Source organism: Giraffa tippelskirchi, chromosome 12 (assembly GCF_054371585.1).
Source record: "Giraffa tippelskirchi isolate mGirTip1 chromosome 12, T2T-mGirTip1v1.2.pri, whole genome shotgun sequence".
Classification (NCBI taxonomy): Eukaryota; Metazoa; Chordata; class Mammalia; order Artiodactyla; family Giraffidae; genus Giraffa; species Giraffa tippelskirchi.
The window spans coordinates 63,789,092-63,802,799 of NC_137286.1; the positions used below are offsets into that span (position 1 = coordinate 63,789,092).

The following is a 13,708-nucleotide window of genomic DNA, read 5'->3' on the forward strand; positions in this document are numbered from 1 at the left end:
CTTTCTTATCTCTCCTTGCTATTCTTTGGAACTCTGCATTCAGATGGGAATATCTTTCCTTTTCTCCTTTGCTTTTCGCTTCTCTTCTCTTCCCAGCTATCTGTAAGGCCTCCTCAGACAGCCATTTTGCTTTTTTGCATTTCTTTTCCATGGGGATTTTCTTGATCCCTGTCTCCTGTACAATGTCACGAACCTCTGTCCATAGTTCATCAGGCACTCTGTCTATCAGGTCTAGTCCCTTAAATCTATTTGTCACTTCCACTGTATACTCATAAGGGATTTGATCTAGGTCATACCTGAATGGTCTAGTGGTTTTCCCTACTTTCTTCAATTTAAGTCTGAATTTGGCAATAAGCATTTCATGATCTGAGCCACAGTCTGCTCCTGGTCTTGTTTTTGCTGACTGTATAGAGCTTCTCCATCTTTGGCTGCAAAGAATATAATCAATCTGATTTCGGTGTTGACCATCTGGTGATGTCCACATGTAGAGTCTTCTCTTGTGTTGTTGGAATAGGGTGTTTGCTATTACCAGTGCGTTCTCGTGGCAAAACTCTATTAGCCTTTGCCCTGCTTCATTCTGTACTCCAAGGCCAAACTTGCCTGTTACGCCAGGTGTTTCTTGACTTCCTATTTTTGCATTCCAGTCCCCTATAATGAAAAGGACATCTTTTTTGGGTGTTAGTTCTAGAAGGTCTTGTAGGTCTTCATAGAACCGTTCAACTTCAGGAGGCGATGGAATTCCAGTTGAGCTATTTCAAATCCTCAAAGGTGATGCTGTGGAAGTGCTGCACTCGATACGCCAGCAAATTTGGAAAACTCAGCAGTGGCCACAGGACTGGAAGAGGTCAGTTTTCGTTCCAATCCCAAAGAAAGGCAATGCCAAAGAATGCTCAAACTACCGCACAATTGCACTCATCTCACATGCTAGTAAAGTAATGCTCAAAATTCTCCAAGCCAGGCTTCAGCAATACGCGAACCGTGAACTTCCAGATGTTCAAGCTGGTTTTAGAAAAGGAAGAGGAACCAGAGATCAAATTGCCAATATCCGCTGGATCATCGAAAAAGCAAGAGAGTTCCAGAAAAACATCTATTTCTGCTTTATTGACTATGCCAAAGCCTTTGACTGTGTGGATCACAATAAACTGTGGACAATTCTGAAAGAGATGGGAATACCAGACCATCTGACCTGTCTCTTGAGAAACCTGTATGCAGGTCAGGAAGCAACAGTTAGAACTGGACATGGAACAACAGACTGGTTCCAAATAGGAAAAGGAGCACGTCAAGGCTGTATATTGTCACCCTGCTTATTTAACTTATATGCAGAGTACATCATGAGAAACGCTGGGCTGGAAGAAACACAAGCTGGAATCAAGATTGCCGGGAGAAATATCAATAACCTCAGATATGCGGATGACACCACCCTTATGGCAGAAAGTGAAGAAGAACTAAAGAGCCTCTTGATGAAGGTGAAGGAGGAGAGTGAAAAAGTTGGCTTAAAGCTCAACGTTCAGAAAACTAAGATCATGGCATCTGATCACTCCATGGGAAATAGATGAGGAAACAGTGGAAACAGTGTCAGACTTTACTTTTTTGGGCTCCAGAATCACTGCTGATGGTGACTGCAGCCATGAAATTAAAAGACGCTTACTCCTTGGAAGGAAGGTTATGGCCAACCTAGATAGCATGTTTAAAAGCAGAGACATTACTTTGCCAACAAAAGTCCGTCTAGTCAAGGGTATGGTTTTTCCAGTGGTCATGTATGGATGTGAGAGTTGGACGGTGAAGAAAGCTGAGCACCGCAGAATTGATGCTTTTGAACTGTGGTGTTGGAGAAGACTCTTGAGAGTCCCTTGGACTGCAAGGAGATCCAATCAATCCATCCTAAAAGAGATCTATCCTGGGTGTTCATTGGAAGGTCTGATGTTGAAGCTGAAGCTCCAATACTTTGGCCACCTCATGCGAAGGGTTGACTCATTGGAAAAGACCCTAATGATGGGTAGGATTGGGGGCGGGAGGAGAAGGGGACGACAGAGGATGAGATGGTTGGATGGCATCACCGACTCGATGAACATGGGTTTGGGTAGACTCTGGGAGTTGGTGATGGACAGAGAGGCCTGGCGTGCTGCAATTCATGGGGTCGCAGAGAGTCGGACACGACTGAGCGACTGAACTGAACTGAACTGAACTGAACTGAACATCACTGTTGTGAACCCAGACACAACATGAGACTAAGGTTGCCCATGACCATCCAGACACCATTAGCCATGCCATGACAGAATACAGCAAATAGGCACGATGAATGAATCCACATGACGCCTCTGGCCAGAGGCCAGGAACACAGGACAGCACAGCCTCTCTGCACCAGCGGGCCAAATGACAAAATGAGCCCCACACCAGACAGTCTCTCCTGCCCCTACAACTGCCCACTCACGTGGGCCGCCAACTCCCCTTTTTCCACAGGATCCTGCTCCCTGATTTCTGGGAAGAGCTCCTAAACTTGGGCAAGATAGGTGGGCTGGATTTACAAATGACAGTGGGATATCCTGAGGCCCAACTTCACACCAAACACAAGGGGAGAACGAGGCGGGATGGACAGAAAATATCCCTTATTCCTCATACTCGACACCCGGGCCAGGACAAGATATGACACCAGACTGGAAACCACTCCCAGCTCCAGAGGTCTGCCTCAAAGGACCTATCACGGGAGAGGCCAACTGTTGGATGGCCCATGAACCTATGAACCTGCCACCGTGGTGCTTCCCCACACTCACTCCAACCTTAACTGAAGGTAACACAGACTTCAAGGAACCTCACTGAGTCACTGATCCGTCCACTCGCCCATCCACCCATGGGTTCCATCAGCATTCGAGGTGCATTTCACACTCCCCAAGCTTTGCTCTGTCCCAGCATCCCCTCCATTTCAGGGCAATGTGTAGGTCCCTCCCGTCGACACAGTATTTCCATCCTCAAAAACGCTCTAAGGCATCTTCCAGGCTCAGTCTCCCACCACCAGTGCTCATTCAGACAACAACCAAAGAAACGGTCAGAAGAGGGGCCATTGGCTTGGCCCACCTACTGGATGCTCTGACCACTGATCTCCTCTGAATATCAGGAGAAAATCTGCAGCATGCCTTCCTGGAGAAAAAAATGACATCGAAGCCAGCTGAGGCCAAAATTGTCGTATGAATCACGAGGGAAAAATCTTGGCTTTTCTCCAGAGCACCAGGCAATGAGTAGCAGGGGGTCAGTGAAACTCAATGGCAGATCAGATGCTTCAAATAGCTTCAATTACCTCTGATAACCGCGCATACACCATAACAAAGAACAACATTCCAGGCTAGATTATTGAAGCCAGAGACAAACTGAACTCATTTATAAGGGCCACCCAAAGAAAGAAGACAACCAAATGGAGGTGACCCAGGTACTGTATGCATGTGTGTGACCAAGTCTAAGCTGGCCCTAATTGATAACTAGCCCAAACCCTAGCTTCATGGGAGGCAACGTGTTAGAGCTCAGTATCGATGAAGAGACGGTAGTGACGTCTCACTCATCTTGTTCAGATTTTCCAAGGAATGAATGTGAGGGTGTCATCATCGATCAGAGCACGTGTTGCTTCACTGCCCACCACTGCAGGGCAGGCAGGGCCACTCCAAGAAGAAGCCAGTGACCTGGGAGTTCTCCAGGAGCTGGGAGAATTCAGAGTCCCCAGGCTTCTTGGCAAGAGGAAAAGTCCATTCACACTTACAGGTACTCAGGCAATCCCAGGAAACCCTAAATCCACGACACATCTCGGGGCAGGGGAAGGCATACCGTCCTTGTGAAAGTGAAGCTGCTCAGTCATGTCTGACTCTTTGCAACCCCATGGACTGCAGCCTGCCACGCTGTCCATCCATGGGATTTTCCAGGCACGAGTACAGGAGTGGGTTGCCATTTCCTTCTCCAGAGGATCTTCCCAACCCAGGGATCGAACCCAGGTCTCCCGCATTGCAGACAGACGCTTTACCATCTGAGCCACCAGGGAAGTCATACCGTCCTTAGTGATCCAAAAAGCAGAAACTGCAAGCTGTTCCTGCCACTCTTCTCACAGGACTCTCTTGCACCTCCATTCACTGAATCACAGGCAGGGATTCTTCTAAGCGACAGTCATACTTGGCAACTTCTCCTGACAAGTCAAAGGAAAGCACAAGCATACTTCAAATGTGCACCCAGGTTCTCAATGAACAATACCGGTGTTCATGGTTCCCTGGGGGAAAGCCTGCATCTGCTTCTGAACTGCCTCAATCCCTCATGTATGATTGGATACATATCTATAGCACAAAGGTAGGAAATTATCTTAAAGTTCCTATCAGTGTCTGTCTGACTGAATATGTGTGCATGGCAGGGGATTTGATGTGGGTCTGAGTGTGTGTGTTTCAGTGTACCAAGAAGAATGTGCCTCAAGACTCTGGGTGTGCCTCTGAAACTCTTTCCGGGTGTCTCCAGGACTCAGAGTCCCATTGTAAAGGCCTCGGTGTCTTAACATGTATGCCTTCACCACAGAGCCCTGACCTCCTGCTGTCCAACAAAATGGCAGATGATGCCTGCCACTGTCCACAAGGCCCATGTAAAATTTCACCCTGAGGGGCTGTTGAAATAGGGCATGGGCTCGTGATCTCTGTTACCCATGCCCTCTGACAATGAACATGAACCTGACTGCCCAAGGTTGCCTTGGAGAGCAACTGTATGAATGCCATGTACCATAAGACATGACAGCTAAAACTACAGCTCAGGTGTCCATGGTCACAAGACCCACCTCCTCCTGGATCAAGGAAACTTTCCCCAAGAAGGTCAAAATTACTGGGAACATGACCCTGGGGCAGATATGGCCCACCATTCCCTAAAAGGGAAAAACAATTCAGGGCATGAGCCTCTTCCTGCCCAGTGAGTCTAATCACTCTCTGGGGCTCCACCGGAAAGTGCAAGATGGGACCTGGTCTTCCTCAGGTACCAGGATCCAGGGGTCACTCCCACAGAAACTGGGCCCCTTTGCCAGCCAGAAAATGCTCAGATCCACAGCCTGCAGGGCCCTGGGAACCAACCACACCCAGGAAAAACTCCTAAAATAAAGAGATTCCTGCAAATTGAACTCCTCCATCCACCCCCAGTGCGACTCACCCACTTCATAAGCCACCAGGTCTTCTGCTCACAAAGGGACATTTAGCACTCAGAAAACCAACAGGAAGAAGGTAGTCTTTGATTATGGTGACACCACATCATTGGGCCTGGCATCCCTTGTTTGCTACGCAAAACCATCAAGTGTTCACAGAACACCAAGTCTGCTTCCAGGAAGACTTGAGAAGAACTGCCAGGGAAAGACCTTTGTTATGTGAGGTTTCCCACAACAGTGCCAGGGGAGTCACTTGCTACATCATGGAGGAAGCCTTGGTATGCCAACCAAAGACAAATCTCTACAAATCACAGGACTCCAAGGTTTATATTTCTTTGCCACAGTGGCGAACAACTGGGTGCCATCTGGGCGGTCCAGCTGGTCCCATCTTTAGGAACTCATACACCTTGCAAATTCCAGGCCAAAGGGAAAAACAGACATGTGCAAAGATCTCATTTCTGCCCACACTAGCTGGCTGCGAGACCTCAGTAAGTGGAATTCTTCAAGGCACCAAAGATACGCTTTGTGAGTCCTTCTGGCAGCGGGCCACCAAGGCCACAAAGGTCACCTATCACCGAGCCTGCCAGGCACCAAAATGCCCTCTTCTCTGTACCCAGCTGAGGGCAGCTCCAAAAGGACCACAGTATGTACCACTGAAAAAACAAAGACAGTGCCTGCAGTCTCAGCGGAGAGATCATCCCAGGAAATCACACTGCCCTTTTCCTCACCTGCACAACCATTCTGCTCTAGGCCTCTGGCCAACCTGCAGTAGGAATGCAAGGCTGGGACCACCTCACAGTCCACGGTGGCCTCCAAGATACAAGCACTGTGACAGAAGATGTAACACAGGAACTGCCAAAAGCAGAAACGAGGCCTATTGCCTTTCACCCCTGCCACCATTTGCCTAGGTCCCTGCAAATGCTACAGCTCACAGGGCACTCAGAAATCTCACCAACTCAAAGGGCCGCAACAGCTAGGACCTCAGATCTGACGTGAGGCTCCAATAAGAAACTACAGAATCTTCCTCACTTTGGCTTCCACATCAGCACAGCCCCAACTAGTGCACTTGCAGCAGGAACCAGGACAAAATGCACATTTTCAAGCCAAGAACTCAATAGGGCTAGGCCAGGATCTACTCTGATTCCTAGCATCACTTGTCAGGCTGGACGTCTCTCATGAACTTCAGTGGCATGGACTTCAGACCTTGCACTCCAGGAAAATCGCATGAACATCTTACAAAGCCCACACTCAGAAGGGAGCCTTGCAAATGATGGTGATCCTGGTGCTCTATGCATGTATGTGACACAGTAAAAGCAGCCCTTACTGTTAATTAGTGCACACTTAGCCCCAGGAGAGGCAACGTGCTGGAAGTCACTGTCAGTGAGGAAACAGTAGTGAATTCTGACTCATTTTGTTCAGATGTTCCCAAGGAATGCATATGAGAGTGTCATCATAGATACGAGCACACGCTGGCTCTCTGCCCACCTCAGGAGGGCAGGTAGGGACAATCTTAGGAGGAGCCAGCAACCTGTGAGTCCTTCAGCAGCCAGGGGAATTCAGAGCCCTAAGGCTTCTCTGCAGAATGGTCCCTCCATACATACAACTACTCAGGGAGTCCCAGGAAACCCTAACTCCATGAAACATCTTGTGGTAAGAGAAGGGTGCCATCCTCAGTGATCCAAAAAGCAGTGGCAGGAACCTGGGCCTGTCAACTTCTCGCCAGACTCCCTTGCACCTCGAGGTACTGTCTCACATGCATGCCTTCTTGTCCTGGATGACAGAGTCATACTCGAGAACTTCACCTGAGAAGGGGAGAGAAAGCAAAGGAATGCTTCAGGTGTGAACCCGAGTTCTCACTGAACAATGTCGATGCCCATGCTTCCCTGGGGGAAGGCCTGTATCTGCTTAGCCAAACGTATCGATCTCCTACCTAGGACTGGATAAATATGGGAGCACGAGCATAGCAAAGCAGGTTCAAGAGCGAGTGGGTGTCTGACAGCGTGCACGGGTGCCAGGGTATGCGATGTGGGGTTGAGTGCATGTGCTCTGGCGTACCAACAAGGATGCACTCTCAGGATTTTGGGTGGGCCTCGAACTTCTTCTGGGTATCTCCGTGTCTCAGAGTCCCACGCAAAGGCCTCGGTGTCTGAACACGCATGCCGTCTACATGGAGTGTGGACCTCCCACCCTCCCACAAAATGGAGAAGATGCTAGGCACCTTTCACAAGCCCCATGCAAAATTTCACCGAGGGGCTGTTGACATCGGCTCTGGGTTCCTGACCTCCATGACCACTCCCTTTGACAAAAGCATAGGAATCGGACCAAGCAAGGTCGCGTTGCAGAGCAACTCTTTCAAAGCCACAGAGCTTGAGACTACACCAGGAACTACTTCAGCTCAGGTGTCCTTGCCCACTAGTCCCAGCTCTACTTAGAGCAAGGAAATTTTCTATTAGAATGACAAATGTATGATGAACTTGGCCCTGGGGCTGATGACCCACCATACCCTTGAAGAGCAAAAGAATTAAGGGCATAAGCCTCTTCCTGCCCGATGAGTCCAATCACTCTCCAGGGATCCAATGGTAAGTGAAAGACAAGAGGTGGTGGTCCTCAGGTACCAACATCCAGGCGTCACTCCCACAGAAACAGGGCCCCTTCTCTGGACAGAATAGGTTAAGATCCACAGCCTGCAGGCACCTGGGTACTGACCACACCTATGGGAAAAGCTCCCATAATGCAGGGCTTGGTCCATATTGAACACTCCTGCCCCAAAGGGTGACTCACCCACATCGAAAGCCTCCAGGCGCTCTGTTCACACAGAGACAACCAACACCCAACAACAGTGGGTGGGCTTTGACTATGGTGACATCACATCATTCCCCACAGCATCTTGTGTCTGCCACACAAGACCACCGAGTGCTCACAGATCACTAAGGTGGCTTCCAGGAAGACATCAGAAGACCTGCCAGGGGAAGACCTTGGATGTGCCAGGTCTGCCGCCATAGTGCCAGGGGAGCGGCTGGCTCCTACACTGAGGCAGCCTTGGTATGCCAATCAATGACCAATCACTAACACAAACGTGAGCCTTCAAAGTTCATAATTCACTGCTAGGGGGGAAAACACCTGGGTGGATCGGGGATGACTAGCTGGCCCCAAATTTTAAGAAATCACACACCTTGCAAATTCCATGTCAAGGGGCCAAATGGAGGCCAAGGGGCATGTACGCACATCACATTACCACCCACAGGGCTGGCTCCTTAGACTCGGTTAGTGCAACTTTTCAAGGCACCAAAGATACGAATGAAGAGTCCTTCTTCTGGCAATGGACCACCAAAAACACAAAGGTCACCTATCACTGAGCCTCCCAGGCCACAGCAATGCCCTCTCCTCTGTACCCAGCTGAGGGCAGCTCCAAAAGGACGACAGTACGCAACACTGAAAACACGACAGTGCCTGCAGCCTCAGGGGACAGATCGTCCCAGAAATCACACTGCCCTTTTCCTCACCTGCACAACCATTCTGCTCTAGGCCTCTGGCCAACCTTCAGGAGGAATGCAGGCCTGGGACCACCGCACAATCCATGGCAGCCTCCAAGACTCAAACACGTGACAGGAGTTGCAATTCAGGAACTGCCAAGGGCAGATGAGGCCTATTGCCTTTCACCCCTGCCACTGTTCCCCTAGGTCCCTGCAACCACTGCAGCCCACAGGGCACTCAGGAATCTCACCAGCCCAAAGGGCCGCAATGGCAAGGGCCTCAGATCTGACCTGGGGCTCCAATCAAAAGCCACAGAAGCTTCCCTGTTTCAGATTCGACATTGCCACTGCCCCAACAAGTGCACTCACAGCAGGAACCAGGATGAAATGAACCTTTTAAAGCCAAGAGTTCAACTGTCCGAGGCCAGGATCTACTGCGACATCTACCACCTCTGGACAAGCCGATTGCCTCTCCTGCTCCTCAGTGCCTTTCACCGCAGATCTTGCATTCCAAGAGCCGCTCAAACATCTGTACACGGCCCACCCTCAGACGGGAGCCTCGCAAATGGTGCTGACCTGGCTCCTCTATGCGTGTGTGTGACACGGTCGGAGATGCCCTCACTGCTAACTAGCCCCACCCTTAACCACCAGGGAGGCAACGTGCTGGACCTCAGTTTCGATGAGGAGACGGTAGTGAGTTCTCACTCATTTTGTTCAGATTTTCCAAGGAATGCATGTGAGGGTGTCATCATCGATCCGAGCACGTGCTGGCTCGCTGCCCACCTCCACAGGGGAGGCAGGGCCATTCCTAGGAGGAGCCAGTGATCTGGGAGTCTTCCAGCAGCCAGGGGAACTCAGAGCCCCTAGGCTTCTCAGCAAGAGGAACGGTCCCCCAATACGGACAGCCACTCAGGCAGTCCCAGGAAAGCCAAAATCCATGACATGTCTTGGGGCAGGGGAAAGTGTACCGTTCTCAGTGATCCAAAAAGAACTGTCAGCAATCTGGGCCGCCACACTTCTCGCCGGACTCCCCTGCACCTTGAGTCACCGCCTCGTGGTTGGGGCTTCGTCTCCTGTGTGATGGACAGTCATACCAGGCAACTTCACCTGAGAAGTGGACAGAATGGACAGGAACGCTTGAGATGTGTACTTGGTCTCTTACAGAGTAATACTGATGCAAATGTTTCACTGGGGGAAGGCCTGTATCTGCAACCCAACTATGTCGATCCCTTACAGATGACCAGTTATTTATCTTTCAGAAGAGTGCAGCAAATTAGGCTAAAGTGCATGTAGGTGTCTTTCTGACTAAGCGTGCAAGGGTGGCAGGGGATTTGATGTGGTTCTGATTGCCTGTGTTCCACAGTACCAACAAGAATTCGCTCTCGGCATTTTGGGTGTACATCTGGAAATCTGTCGGAGTATCCAAGTCTCAGAGCCCGCATGCAAAGGCCCTGCAGTCTGAACACACATCCCGTCTCTACTGAGCGCTGACCTCCTGCACTCCCACGAAATGGGGGATGACGCCTGGCACCTTCCTCCAGCCCCATGCAAAATTTCACCAAGGGGCTGTTGACATAGGCTCTAGGCTCCCAATCTCCATGACCCATGATCTCTGACCAAAGCACAGGGAACTGACGACCCAAGGTCGCCTTGTGGACCATCTGTGTGAATGCCATGTACCCTGAGGCTATGCCAGCTACTACTACAGCTAAGGGGTCCTTGTCACAAGTCCCACCTCCTACTCTAACAAGAAAACTTTGCAGAGAACTGCACAGTAAGGTGAACTTGGCACTAGGGCAGATTTGGCCCACCGTACCATCGACTAGGAAAAGAATTAAAGGTATGTGACTATTCCTGCTAGTCAGTCTAATCACTGTCTGGCATCCACCAGAAAGTGCAAGATAGGACCTAGTCTTCCTCAGGGACCAGGATCCAGGGGTCACTCCCACAGAAACGGGGCCCCTTTCCCGGCCAGATTATCCTTCCAGATCCACAGCGTGTAGGGCCCAGGGTACCGACCACATCCTACAGAAAGCTCCAATAATGCAGGGCTTGGTCCAAATTGAACTCCTCCTGACTCAAAGGATGACTGATCCAAATCTGAAGCCTCCTGGGCCCTGGCTCACACAGGGACAACACCAGCACCCAGCAAGACCCACAGGAAGAAGGTGGGAAACACTACTGAGTGCTCAATCACTAAGGAGGCTTTCAGGAAGACTTCAGATGACCTGCCAGGGGAAGACCTTGGGTGTGCCAGGCCTCCGCCATACTGCCATGGGAGCCGCTGGCTCCTACATTGGCGCAGCCTTGGTATGCCATAATGACAAATCCTTACCAGAACCACGGGCCTCCAAGGTTGATGCTTCACTGCCAGGGTGGCAAACACTTGGGTGCCATCAGGACCGACTACCTGGCCCCAACCTTGGGGAACTCACACACCTTGATAATTCCAGGCTCAGGGGCCAAATTGTGGCCAAGGGGCATGTGCACAAACCACATAAAAACTCACAGGGCTGGCTCCTTGGTTTCTGTTACTGCAACCCTTCAAGGAACCAAAGATACGCTTGGAGAGTGCTTCTACTGGCAGCGGGCCACAAAGCCAAAAGGTCACCTATCACTGAGCCTCCCAAACACCAGCAATGCTCTCTCCTCTGTACCCAGCTGAGGGCAGCTCAAAACGACCACAGTATGTATCCCTGAAAAAAAGAATGACAGTGCCTGCAGCCTCAGCGGAGTAATTGGCCCAAGAAATCACACTGCCCTCTTCCTCACCTGCACAACCATTCTGCTCTAGGCCTCCGGCCAAACTGCAGGAGAAAGGCAGGCCTGGAATGACAGCACAGTCCACAGCAGCCTCCAAGACTCAAGCACTGTGAAAGGAGTTGCAATTCAGGAACTACCACGGGCAGTAATGAGGCCTGTTAACCTTCACACCAGCCACCGTTCCTCTATGTCTCTGAGGCCACTGCAGCCCACAGGGCACTGAGGTATCTAATCAACCCAAAGGGCTGCAACGGTGAAGCCTTCAGATCTGACCTAGGGCTCCAATCACAAACGACAGAAGTTTACTGGCTTCAGAATTGATATCAGCAGAACCCCAATTAGCGCACTTGCAGCAGGAACCAGGACGAAATGCATCTTTCCGAGCAAAGAGCTCAACTGTCCGAGAACAGGATCTACTGTGAACCTACCACCACTGGACAAGATGGATGCATCTTCTGCTCCTCAACGTCTTTCACCATGGACCTTGCATTCCAAGAAGGCTGCTCAAACATCTGTACATGACCCAAAATCAGATGGGAGCCTCGCAAATGGTGCTGACCTGGCTCGCCTATGGGTGTGTGTGACACAGTCGGAGATGCCCTCACTGTTAACCAGCCCCGCCCTTAACCCCAATGGAGGCAAAGTGCTGGACCTCAGTTTCGATGAGGAGACGGTAGTGAGTTCTCACTCATTTTGTTCAGATTTTCCAAGGAATGCATGTGAGGGTGTCATCATCGATCCGAGCACGTGCTGGCTTGCTGCCCACCTCCACAGGGCAGGCAGGGCCGCTCCCAGGAAGCGCCAGTGACCTGGGAGTCCTCCAGCATCCGGGGGAATTCAGAATCCCAAGGCTGCTCAGCAAGACAAACGGTACCCCCATATGGACAGCCACTCAGGCAGTCCCAGGAAAGCCAAAATCCACGACACATCTTGGGGCAGGGGAAAGCATACCATTCTGAGTGATCCACAAAGAACTGGCAGCAACCTGGGCCACCACACTTCTCACTGGACGCCCCTGCACCTCGAGTCACCGCCTCGTGGGTGGGGCTTTGTCTCCTGGGTGATAGACAGTCATACCAGGCACCTTCACCTGACAAGTGGACAGAAAGCACAGGCAGGCTTCAGATGTGTACCCGGTCTCTCACTGAGTGAGATCAATGCGCATGCTTCATGGGGGGAAGGCCTGTATCTGCAATCCACCTCTACTGATCCTGTACAGACGACAGCATATATGTCGATCAAAAGAGTGCAGTTCTTTAGGTTCAAGGGCCTGTGGGTGTCTGTATGACTGAGTGCAAGGGTGGTGGGGCAGTGATGTGGGGCTGCGTGCCTGTGTTCTGGTGTACCAACAAGGATGCGCTCTCAGCATTTTCGGTGTACCTCGGAAACTCCGTCTGGGTATCTCCGAGTCTCAGAGCCTGCGTGCAAAGGCCTTGGTGTCTGAACACACATGCCATCTCCATGGAGCCCTGATATCCCGCCCTCCCATAAAATGTGGGGTGATGCCTGGCACCTGCCACAAGCCCCATGTAAAATTTCACTGAGAGGCTGTTGACAGAAGTTCTGGCCTCCAATCTCTATGCCTCATGCCCTCTGACCAAAGCACAGGGACAAGACCGTCAAGTCCCTTTGCGGTGCATCTGTGTGAAAACCACGTACCTAGAGACTATTCAGCTACTATTATGCTGAGATGTCCTTGCCACAATCCCACCTATTCCCTGAACAAGGAAACTTTCCCAGAAAACCACACAGTATGGTGAACTTGGCCCTGGGGCAGAAACGGCCCACCACACCCTTGAAGAGCAAAAGAATTCAGGGCATGCATATCTTCTTGAACAGTCAGTACAGTCACTGTCTATCCTCTGCCAGGAAGTGCAAGATCTGGTCTTCCTCAGGTACCAGGATCCAGGGGTCACTCTCACAGAAACGGGCCCCTTTCCTGGCCAGATTAGGCTCAGATCCACAGCCTGCAGGGCCCTATGTATCGACCACATCCTAGAGAAAGCTCCCATAATGCAGGGCTCGGTCTAAATTGAACTCCTCCTGACCCAAAGGATGACTCACCCACATCAGAAGCCTCCAGGGGCTCTGCTCACACGGGAACAACCAGCACCCAGCAAAATCCACAGGAAGAAGGGGAGCTTTGACTAGGGAGACATCGTGGCATTCCGCCGTGTCTCCGCCACGCAACATGACCGAAGGCTCACAGATCACCAAGGCGGCTTTTAGGAAGACTTCAGAAGACCTGCCAGAGGAAGATCTTGGATATGCCAGGCCTCCACCATAGTGCCATAGGAGCCGCTGGCTCCTACATTGAGGCAGCATT

General features: G+C 50.9%; 1 protein-coding gene and 4 non-coding genes across 15 annotated transcripts in view; all 5 read right to left on the bottom strand.

Moving 5' to 3' along the window:
• The window catches only part of LOC145530550 (uncharacterized), a 149,230-nt gene that overhangs the window by 39,838 nt on the left and 95,684 nt on the right, over window positions 1-13,708 (bottom strand). For 3 of the 11 annotated variants that reach the window (XM_081552083.1, XM_081552082.1, XM_081552088.1), the window contains exons 1-4: window positions 11,811-11,950; window positions 9,588-9,726; window positions 6,846-6,948; window positions 4,030-4,162 (exon numbers count right to left, since the gene is read on the bottom strand). Coding sequence is in view for 2 of the 11 variants with exons in the window: in XM_081552084.1 (XP_081408210.1) it covers window positions 12,410-12,472; window positions 13,447-13,627 (244 nt within the window). In the remaining 9 variants the exon portion in view is untranslated. Of the gene's footprint in view, window positions 1-4,029; window positions 4,163-6,845; window positions 6,949-9,587; window positions 9,727-11,128; window positions 11,316-11,391; window positions 11,490-11,810; window positions 11,951-12,034; window positions 12,234-12,333; window positions 12,473-13,446; window positions 13,628-13,708 lie in introns of those variants that run through there. The other 8 variants (XM_081552079.1, XM_081552087.1, XM_081552080.1 and 5 more) reach the window with 6 other exon arrangements.
• LOC145530671 (small nucleolar RNA SNORD116) lies at window positions 3,508-3,600 on the bottom strand. The gene has a single exon (XR_014071984.1). It is a non-coding gene; the product is annotated as a small nucleolar RNA SNORD116 (small nucleolar RNA).
• LOC145530674 (small nucleolar RNA SNORD116) lies at window positions 6,513-6,606 on the bottom strand. The gene has a single exon (XR_014071987.1). It is a non-coding gene; the product is annotated as a small nucleolar RNA SNORD116 (small nucleolar RNA).
• Window positions 9,285-9,377, bottom strand: LOC145530662 (small nucleolar RNA SNORD116). The gene has a single exon (XR_014071975.1). It is a non-coding gene; the product is annotated as a small nucleolar RNA SNORD116 (small nucleolar RNA).
• LOC145530663 (small nucleolar RNA SNORD116) lies at window positions 12,031-12,123 on the bottom strand. The gene has a single exon (XR_014071976.1). It is a non-coding gene; the product is annotated as a small nucleolar RNA SNORD116 (small nucleolar RNA).